Here is a 10,997-nt window from a genome sequence, read left to right as displayed (position 1 = left end):
CCTGGGGAAGTCCTATCTGGTCTTTATTTCCAGCTCCATTTTTGAAGGCCTCTCCAGTCCCTCCCGACAGCCTTCATCATTTACCTCTGTGCTCCAAAAGCAATCGTAACGATGCCTTGTAATTAGCAGTTTACAATTAGTTGTTTGTATCTTAATGCCTTTTCTTCAGTTTTGAGCTCCATGAAGGGAAGAACCAAGGCTTATTCATCTTTGTAGTCCTGCAGTTTGAGAAACACATGAAGCGTTCGCTACCTGTCCACTGAATCGAATGGGAATTCTGTCCTCAGGCCTGGGAAGGAGCTCGAGTGACCACCACTATCCATTCTAGGACAGCAGAATGGTAGCGCAATGCAAGCTATGAGGATGAGGGTCTTCCTGAAGCATCTAAAAAGGGAAACTGGACTGAAAGGGCTTTACCTTTTATCCAGCCTGTTCTAGGGAGGGGGCAGCTGTGTACCTGTAACTCCGGAGTATTCCTGTCACTAGACGGTACGGTACTTTGGTTTTTCCGAGACTCCTTCATGACTATCCAGTTTCCTACGCCAAGAATCTAAGCTCACCAGACGACTGCATGAATTTTATACTGATCTCTAAGATACCGGACTGTGAGAGGACCTGGCGCGGAGCGGCAGCCCCAGTCTCTAAAATAAACATCTCTTCTCCATTTAAACAGATTAACTATTTGTACTTCAACGCCATGGTGTTTCCCCCACAGAGGTTTAAGGCAATAGTATTACACTTCGTACAACATGACAATTAAAAAGAGAATTAGGAACAGGGGAGAAATAAACTGACCTGGGTAATCCATCCTTTTGCACCAATCGGTTAGGATGAACTGGTCCCCTCGGGCTTTGATTTGGTTAACTCCGGATAAACTGAAGGAAACGGAGTAACTGGACTGGATAGTTAGAAACCGAGCCTCTGAATCCTGCTGACTGCACACCCTGGACCAGCATCCCCTCCCTCAGTAGAGCTATGTCGGCTGACTCCTGCCCAGCTTAGTAAATGAGATGTGTACACCCTTCAGCTTTTCTTCATAAAGCTTCCCCTCATATGGTCACTTCCCTTACTAGAAAAGATCTTGGATGTCCAATTTATGCAGGAAAACTCACTCCCTTTAATAAAGCTCCNAATGTTGCCAAGTGACCTGAAAGCCTAGTTTCAGTAATTCCATGGATACTGCTGCTCTTTCCCCCCAATCCCACGGGTAAAAAAAAAAAATGTACAGGCCACCTCTGAGCCTCAGTCTGCACTAATGACCAGTGATGTCCAGCGGACACTGAACGCTCATGCCATTGTCCTCCGTGCCCCTGCCCCTTGCCCTAACATCCATCATCCACACTGTCTTCAGAGGTGGTCTTCTCCCGTTCAAAGCCACACCTCCTCCTGAGCCCATAACCGCTCTCCCTCCTGCCTCCTCCATCATTCCCAAGTTCTCCTCCCTCTTCTTCTGGCACATTCCCCCAGTGTGTAAAAGTTATTAGGTAAGTAAAAAGAGAAGACCGAGGTGAACCCTACATGGTATTATTGTACCAAATAATCCCAACAACCACTGATGTATTTGCAAACAATTACACGTGTAGAGATTAGCTACGAGGATACCTAAGAACTCAAGAAACCAACACTTTTGGAGCTGGGAACCTTACAGCCAGAGGATAAAGTTGGAGAAGACTCATTCTTCTCTATATGCATTTCTGAACCATCTGGATTTCATTTAATGTGCATGATTACCTGTTTTTCAAAAGGTAATTAAATAGACATCTTCACATTCAAGTCTTCTAAAGTTCTACCATGCCCAGAGTCGTCCTTCTGCCACACCGTCTGGGTAGGCAAGTTCCCTCTCACAGTTTCAGGTACTACTTAGGAGCTGGTGACTCTTAGATCTAGTATCTCTGGATCTAGTATCTCTGGATTCACAGTTGCATTTCTGACTGTCCGTCACCAGCGCCTCAAGCCCTCCCACACCCCATTCACGGTCTTCCAGCTACTTGACCCTATAGGAAGGACGTCTATAAATAGTGTAAATACTACGAACTTGTACTTATTTTTAAAAATATACATAATGGGGCACCTGGGTGACTTGGTTAAGCGTCTGACTTCGGCTCAGGTCATGATCTCACGGTTTGTGAGATTGAGCCCCGCATTGGGCTCTGTGCTGACAGCTCGGAGCCTGCTTCAGATCCTCTGTCCTACACCGCCCCCCCCTCGCCCCTCCCCAACTCACACTCTGTCTCTCAAAAATGTAAACAAGCATTTAAAAAATGAATACATAGATAACTTCAAGGGGCCCACTTCTCCCCCTGAATTGTCAGCCCCGGCTGTAAACAACCATCATCTTGCCACGTGCCCTCCAGAACTGGGACTTGTCCCTTCAGTCCCCAGGTCTGTCAAACCACCATATCGAGCAGCTCTGCCCCTGCCCAGAAATACCACTCGAATGCAGCCTGCCTTCCCCATTTCTCTTACCTTTCTTTGGCCTCAAGAATCTCTTTTGTGGGTTTCCCTGCTACCTCCCAATTTGAATTACTTTTTCCAGTACAGTTCTTTTCAAAGTCACTCTCCACACAGGAGCCTGAGGGATGGACGTAAGCATGTATCTAACAGCCTCGCCCCCGGCCTATGCCCGAGTGGCTCCCCATCCAAGGTGAGGTGGCATCCCGCCCTTCCCGGGCTGGCCCTTTATGGGGCCTCATCTGCTCCCGTCTCGTCTCATCACACTCGTCACACCACTGTTTGCAGTTTCCTCTCCCTGACACTCTCTGCTCCTCCTTCTGCTTGGAAGGCCCACTCCTGACCCCCTTCAGTGTCCCGTTGTCTTGGCCGTCTTCTTACCATCACCGAAGACTCTTCCCATCACTGGAGACTTACACCAAGCCCTAATGAAGGAGCGTGGAGTACAGGCTGTGGAGACTATGCAGAAAACTGCCAGCTGCGGGCCCAAAGTCACCCCCTCATTTACAAGGTAAGGCAACAGGATCATGATTTCCAGCCAGATTAACTGTAAGTAACCAATCCACAATTCCCGTGGCTGTGACATCAGTAACCTGGCATAATCCCTGGAGGAATGAGAAGGAGCACGGAGAACTCACACTTAGACTGCACAGTGTCTGGCTGCCTGACAAGATGTATGAAAGGAACCGCGTAGGTACTAGGAATCCAGAGAGTTCCCTGCTGTCCTAGAACATCTCCTGACAACTTCAATGCACTTCTGACTTCACAGTGAATCGGGTTAGTATTTACCCTCCTTTCAGACTTGGGAGAAATCGAATCAATTTGCTATGTAGGCAGCAGGATGGCAACGAGCTCTGGTCCCTCGTAAAGGCTACCTTTTTCATTGCTAGGCTCACACCTAAAATTTCAGGGCAAGTCTGACTTCATTTAGATGGTGCAGAGAAAAGTATGTTGCAACGTGACACTATGGGTTTCAGTCAGGAGACTGCAAGCTACTTAGTCTCTGCGGGAAAAAAAGCAAACTTTGAGATTGCAATGCTGAGGACACACAGTGGATGAAATTCTCATGTCCAGCTGGTCTCACTCAAATGACAGTGAGTCTGAATTATCTGCAGAATGAGGACATTTTGTAGAAGTGAAACATTAACGACTGTGTAAGTTACGAGTCATCCAAATTTATGAGATGCTATCAAGAAAATTCAGTCCGATTTCGCTTTTGCTCAGGGCTCTCACTTTCTATTTGTGCTATAAACCAACAGTCAGGAGAGTGGGAGAGATGTGCATGGCCCTCGATTTGGAAAATGCATGTTTAACATTCTCCATTAATAACAAAGCAACGCTGGGTGCCAGTCAGGGGACTTTGGAAAAGAAAGATTTTGAAAAGCGAGCACAACAGCTTTTAAAAGGCAGTCCTCTATAAAATTAGGCTTTAAAAATAATTTTAGTCACAAGTACATGTGTGAGTGCTACAATTAAAATAAATTCAGCTTAATTTCATTCATTCATTCAACAAACATTTATTGAATGCTATGTGTAACAACTAAGAGAAATGGAATCCTAAAGGCAGAGACAAGACACCCCTGAGATACTTCTAAAGTAGCCATTGTCTCTCTTTTCCAAGGGGACTTGGGGGGCAGATGTCACAAAGAAGAAGAGAATTCCCTACCGAATCTCATCAGGAATGGGATTTCCAAGCCCCTTTCCTTTGCTAACTTATTTGGAGATAAGTCATAAGTAAAGAAAGAAGGAACACAAAATACATACAGATACAGTAATAAACATATAGCCAAAGGACATGGGACCATGTCAGTTGTCAATATCCATTCCCATTTTCTCTACAAGTACGCTTGTATCTGTCCGACTGTGGAGCCCAGTTTGCGTCAGAAGTAGCTTGGCAGGCACTGAGGGGAGGGCATCTACGACCGCCAGGGTCATCTCAGAGGAAAGACAGGACATGTGAATTAAAGCCCCTAAGCAACGCTCACTTCAGGGACCGCTTCAGGGGCTCTGCAGCGTTTTGAGCAGAAGTGTACAAAGACAAGAGAAAACAGACCAAGGAAACCAGACAGTGGATGCTGCAGACACTTCTGTGGAATCTGGTAGCACGTGAAAATGTGACAAAGTGGAGGGAGAAAGAAAGAAGCTCACCCTGACCTTTACTTGAAGGTCAAGAGAATGTACAGCAAGACTTGCATAACATCAGATTTTCCATTTGGGGGCTGTGAGGAGACGTGGTGTAATTTCTTTTTTTCACAGAATAAACCATCCCATTGTTGTGGAACGATCTTGAATATCCTTAAGGATAAAGTGGTTATCCCTGTACCACAAGTACATGAACTGGTTTAAAACTCATGTCTAGTCCTTAATAATATTGTCTCAAGGTGCCTGGGTGGCTCAGTCAAACGTCCGACTTCGGCTCGGGTCACGATCTTGCAGTCTGTGAGTGTGAGCCTTATGTTGGGCTCTGTGCTCATGGCTCAGAGCCTGGAGCCTGCTTCAGATTCTGTCTCCCTCTCTTTGTCCCTCCCCCACTCATGCTCTTGCACACGGGTGCATTCACGGTCTCTCTCTCTCAAAAAGAAATAAAAAAAATAATTCCAGGGGCACCTGGGTGGCTCAGTCAGTTAAGTGTCTGACTTCGGCTTAGGTCATGATCTTGCAGTTTCTGAGTTAGAGCCCCGCGTCAGGCCATGTGCTAACAGACAGCTCAGAGCCTGGATGGAGCCTGCTTCAGATTCTGTCTCCCTCTCTCTTTGCCCCTCCACCACGCATGCTCACTCTCTCTCTCTCTCTCTCTCTCTCTCTCAAAAAGAAATAAACATTAAGAAATTTAAAAAAATAATACAGGCTCAAGTCAAGGTACATTCTAGGGAATATGAGACAATTCTATATAAATTCTATTTACATAGAATGACTCTTTTGTTCGCTGGTGCAAGGGACAGTTGCCTATTTTGAGTGAGAAAATCTGGGCCTGAGGCTGGTTCTGCCATTGGCTGGGTGTGAAATTTGGGTTAATCCATGTGAACCTCTGTGAATCAGCATTTTCCCATCCATCTTCTTTACAAAGCTTTAAGGAAGATTAAATGACCCAAAATACATTAAAGTACTTTGGAAATGATGGAAGTATATATAAATGATACTTATCAGTAGTCTTTCCCCTGGCTGTCACGTATGGAAGGTAAGTGTGCTAACGACAGACAGGGCTGAACTCCTGCCCAATGACACGGACACACCTCTGCACAGGGGCCACAATCCTGCGGTACGGAAATATTTTTCCTCCTGGGTAACATCAGATTCTACTTAGAATGCGGATTCCAACTCTTTCTAATGTGACTTCGACCCCTGAAGTAACTACAGGGTTAACACAGATGGATACTAATCAGGATCCTCCATAAAGTAGACAGAAATGTTTTATCTACCACCATCTTCAGTGCCCGCTGTACAAGTGAGGCCACAAATAAGGTTACCATGAAAACCAACAAAATGTGCACTATTACCTCCTGGGTGGTACTCCTGTGACATCCTTCCTGTATTCTTCAAGTCAGGTTTTTACCAAACATTTCATGATTACCCTCTGAGTATTCAAACCGCGCTAGGTACTGGAGGGGACCGCTAAGAGGATGAAGACCCAGCACTTGTCCCAAAGGCATTCACTGTCTTGTTGGTGGGGGGGGGGAGCGCCACATGGGGAATCACCGATAAAAAGGCTAACCGTCAGGGAGTTCGCTGAGAAAGGTTCACGGTATTCGGAGAACACAGGCAACCGATCTGTTACCCCCAAACGTAGGGATCTAACAGGGCTCTGTGGAGAAGATTATTTTGAGGAAGGTCATGGAGCCTGGGGAGGGCTCCTTCATCGGATATGGGAGGCATGTGGCTTAGCCGGTAGGCTGACAAGCAAGCTTGCGCTTGACCCAGAAAGTGGATGAGAGCAGGATGTATTCAGAAATGGCTGCTACAGCAGCGTGGCTGGAACTCAGGTATAAAGGAAGATAATGTTGTAAAAGGAAGAGAAAATTCTGGAAGGCTTTAAACGCCCAGCCGAAAAGCTGGATTTCTTTCTTCCTAGCTGCAGAAATCCCATGAACAAAGAATGCCACTGATGGGTCTTGGTCCTGGAAAGATAGACAATTCAACTCAGTATGGAGGATTTATTGGAGGGGTGAGAAAGGGAGTAGAGGGAAGCCAACCGGATAAGGAGCTCGGCCACAGGTCAGGGGTTTTAAGAGCTAGAAGGTGGGCAGTGGCGGCAGAAAGCAATGGATGAATGGCAGTTGCTTTTTCATCTTGAGGTGACATACTCCCCGAGGGCACCGGTTCGCAGACACACTAAGCTGTCGACATTCACAGGTTTTGGTGCCTTGGGCTAAATCAAAGAGATGAAAGCACTCAAGTCCCACAGATTTGAGCAATTGCTCCTTTAAAGACTTGCCTGGTGGCATTTGTCTAAAGAAGGTGCAGTGAGTTAGAAGTGATCATATGTAAAAGCCTTTCTCAACCAAGAGATCTGTGATATAATAAATGTAACACCAAAATAGAAGTCCAAGGATTTCTATTATCCTGACACCACACAGAACCCCTGAGTTTTACATCTCTGTCCTCTCTGCAGACATTGTGAAGTGTCTTTAGCCTTTTAACTTCTATGGTCTCCTTTCTCGTGTGAACACCTTTTCCAGATGATCCTGACAACTGGAATTGTCTCACTAATCTGCTCTGAGGGCCGAGCCTAGACGAATTCTGTATCTGATGATGAAAACTGAGTGGATTCGTTCGCAAATAAGACAGAGCCAACAAACCTACTTTCTTGAATGCTTTGACGTAGATAACATGGCCAAATATATGTACCCATCGTATAATCATGAAATTAAATGGACTTGCTTTGCTCTTAAATTCTATGCTCAAATATAAAATCAAAGCCTCCAAAATGCATGCAACAAATCAAACACCACCATTAGCATTAATTCCTTTCACCCCTCAATTAGGACTTCTTAATTATACTATTGCATTCATAGAGAGAGAGAATCTGTAAATGGAGCTAAACAGATTATTGTAGAAAACAATTAGACACAGAATGACTCTAAGTGAAGATTCCTGGCGCTTTTCTACGTGTGCACGTGTATGCGCTCTGCATACCAACGACAAAGCTAGAAAGAAAACTCACCTGTTTTCTTCCTCAAGATCTGCTAGGATTCTCTCTAGCTCCCCTCTTTCCTCACTCTCTAAGGAAATCAAGATCTGGGCAGGACTACGAGGCTGGCTCAGGGGGGAGTCCTGGTTCAAACTTTGGCAGTAATGCTGGATTAACAAATGTTCATCATCTCTGGAAAATAAAATCAAAGGTTTTGGTTTTTTCCCCCCCTTATTTTGTTCTGGGGGTCAGGGACTCGGGTGTGTACTTAAAAATAGAAACATTTGCTCTTAACAAGTAATCAGACCCTTCTTCCTGGTTCTAAAGACACTTTGGTTCTTTTGAGGTTGTGATCTACCATCTTAGTGGTGATAATTCCAGGCATTTCTTGCTCAAATTTTCCAGTGAACTTGGCCTATTTACATGGGTAAAGGAAGGGCAGAATGACGGAAATATTGGGACTCTACGTTGACCACTCAACCAATAGTTAACCACCAATATTAAAAGACACAACAATGGCTCCATAATGCTTTTGCTACCGAACCTGTCAAGATAATCTGTTGGCTGACCCACGCTGATGTTGATAATGATCAGGAAAAAAAAATGCAGCTTTTATCATCATAAATATCCTCCTAAGGGGAAGGCCACGTAACCAAAAAAGTGTTGCTTCGGTCAGTAAGCCAGTTTGACCCTCAAAAGCCATAGAGGCAAGATGGTAACAATAACGAAACTGGAGACAAACGATGGTTTCACTCAATTATTGTTCAAAAAGAAAAACAAAAATTCGAAGGGAAAAAAAGCCACTCGGATGATTAATTAAAAGAACACTGAACAACTTATTCTTCGGAACAGCTTTTAAGGACTAATCTTCAGGAACAAAGAAGCAAAAGGCTCACATTTGGGGAAGCAGCTGCAATGTTTCCTTAAAACTAAGAACTCTCTAATACCCCGGAGAAATCATTTTCTAGATGTATTGCTCCCAGCTCTTTAGAAGCTTACGTACCTCTAAGTTAGAAGAACCTCGTTCTGTTCTTAATGAGACGCTAAAGCTCTTTGTTTCTGGTTAGATAGGAGCAGGATGATATGTTAATATCCCCCTAAGTCTTCTGAGTGGAAAAACAATTCAGGTATTTAGAAAATCCTCCTGACTGAAATGATTTTGGTCTGTCAAGCCAGGTAATTGGTTGAGAAGTGAAAAGTTGACTACCAATACTTACTGGGTGTTTAAAACAAGCGTTTAAGTGAAGTCAACCAATCCACCAAACCACTTCCCCAGGCCTGCCCTGAAAATATCATGATTTTACTGTCCAAACACGGAGTCAAAATGGATTTTATGTCCTCAGAATGAGCTAAANCCCAAATTCTGAACTTTTATTGCTAGAACCTCCCATGTTTAATTACGACAGAGCTATAATTAAATTTCTTACTGTTCTCTCAGGCAGCCCCTGAATGGCAGCCTTTATTCTCCATTATTAATTATTCTCAAATTAATTAACTTGAATTAATTTGAATGTGCTGGGGTTTCTAATATCAAAATCGGTTGACCCCAAGAAGCAAATCATCCAGGTTGTTGACATTTGGTTGATTCTTTGGCCACCTATCTTCACGTCAGTGTAGCTCGCATACTAATCCTACTGACAGTTATCCCCATGGCTGAGAAAGAGAGTATACCACAGTTTCAACTGGGGGAAAGATGGCTACTGTTTTGTTTTAAGTCACCCAGTCATACACAAATGCCTGAGTTGTTGACCTGATTCAACATTTGCCTTTGAAAGCGGTCACCTTCATCTACCAGATGATTTGTTGTCATGTCTTCAATAACTAGTTATGTATAAATGCCACGTGGATACTATTTCCCTCAGCCTAATCCTTATAAAGGCCCTTGCCTCATCTGAGTGTGACTGTGAGGTGCCACACCAACATGATGATGTGCCACTCATTCTTCCCTTTGCCTAGATTCTCCATGACCAAGTGGTGAGACATCTCTAACTTACCAAAGGCATTGCTGTGCTCGGACTAGATTTTTTCTCTCTAAATTATCCGTTCAGTTAGCAGGCCCTTATCTTCTCCTTCAGATTAGCTTCTTAATCGGTTCCCTCCACCTCAGGCCCATGGTTCGTGCACTACTCCTGCCTGTTCCTCCGTGTGAATACTTCCCCTACTCGCTAATGAAGACTTTGTTTCTGTGCCATCGTTTAGCATCGCACTCTCTCTTCTATTTGACAGGCCTGGCTTAACCTCCCGCTAACAACCTTCGACCTAGACCTGAACTCCTTCTCCTGAAACCCTTCACAAGATGGCCTCGCTGTATTTAGCTAGTGAAGATGCTACATCACACAACTCTACTACTTTGGATCTCTGAAGGAAAATGCCCAACGAATCCAGCACATGGGAATGCCAAGGGAACTCTACCAAGAGTGCAGGTCCACTCCCCCTGCCTGGAGAAACTACTACCCGGCCATTACTTTAAATATTAATATCCAATCCCTTTAAATATCTGGCAGGTTTCATCAGAGATTAAGCATTTAATATAATTTCAATATTTGCACCCGTGCAACCGGTGATCATCTGGTATTAAATAAGAATAAGGCAAACTGGTTTTGCTACTCTGGAATTACCACTGAGGCCACACTGGGGATGAGCGTGCTCCCTGTCAGGCTGTTGAGAGTCAAAGAAAAAAAGTAAATGAGTGGCTCCTTGAAAGATCAAGTGACTATCCTGCTAACTCCTATCTTCTGCACTACCCTACCTCGAAAGCCCTCAAAGCAATTTCATGGTCAGGAACATTTTGTAAAAAGAGACGGGATACTTACATGCTCTCATTAGGAGAGATGCTATCATTTAGATAAGATCCATTGCTGTTTTCCATTTCTGCTAGCCTGATAAAAAACGTAAAAGCTCATTAAAACTTATGTGATTTCTTAGAATCTATTCAAGACCTAATCGAACATTCCTGAAAACTAAAGGATAAATCATGTCAAGAAGAGAAAAGAATCCTTCAAATCAAAGGATGTGTGTGTTGCCCTAACCATTTGCGGCAGTGAGTGGTGGACCACAGCTAGTTAGCAGCTTTACATTTATGCCATAAATTATAAAGGAAGTTGTATTTGGTAGGGTTTTTTCTTCTTCTTCACAGATCGATCTTCCTTTTACTGAGAACAGGCCTCTGTTTTTACAAGAAAAGCTTCCCTAACAACAAATACACTCTATCCCTTTGCTACCCCTGGTAGCTTTAAGACAATTAAAGCTTTCCCCTGATGACAGACTTATAGAGCTACTTCGTGCTTTCCCACGGTTGATAAACACCTTAGCGGTTATAATACTTTTTCAGGATGGACTCACAGTAATCTCTCTTACCAGTCTGCCACCAGGTTTTTACCTTTTAAAAAACCTCCTTCCCCTCAGACAATTGTTAAAC

At 44.1% G+C, this 10,997-nt stretch overlaps 1 protein-coding gene across 1 annotated transcript in view; it reads right to left on the bottom strand.

Moving 5' to 3' along the window:
- Nucleotides 1–10,997, bottom strand: part of DMD (dystrophin) — a 637,032-nt gene that overhangs the window by 46,124 nt on the left and 579,911 nt on the right. Inside the window, exons 23-24 of the mRNA XM_077745468.1 lie at nucleotides 10,393–10,458; nucleotides 7,613–7,771 (exon numbers count right to left, since the gene is read on the bottom strand). Of these exons, the coding sequence (XP_077601594.1) occupies nucleotides 7,613–7,771; nucleotides 10,393–10,458 (225 nt within the window). The remainder of the gene's footprint in view (nucleotides 1–7,612; nucleotides 7,772–10,392; nucleotides 10,459–10,997) is intronic.

Source organism: Crocuta crocuta, unplaced genomic scaffold (genome assembly GCF_008692635.1).
Source record: "Crocuta crocuta isolate KB4526 unplaced genomic scaffold, BGI_CrCroc_1.0 scaffold598, whole genome shotgun sequence".
NCBI classification, from domain to species: domain Eukaryota; kingdom Metazoa; phylum Chordata; class Mammalia; order Carnivora; family Hyaenidae; genus Crocuta; species Crocuta crocuta.
The sequence above is the reverse complement of the archived record's forward strand: the minus strand, read 5'-3'. Positions and strand labels throughout refer to the sequence as shown.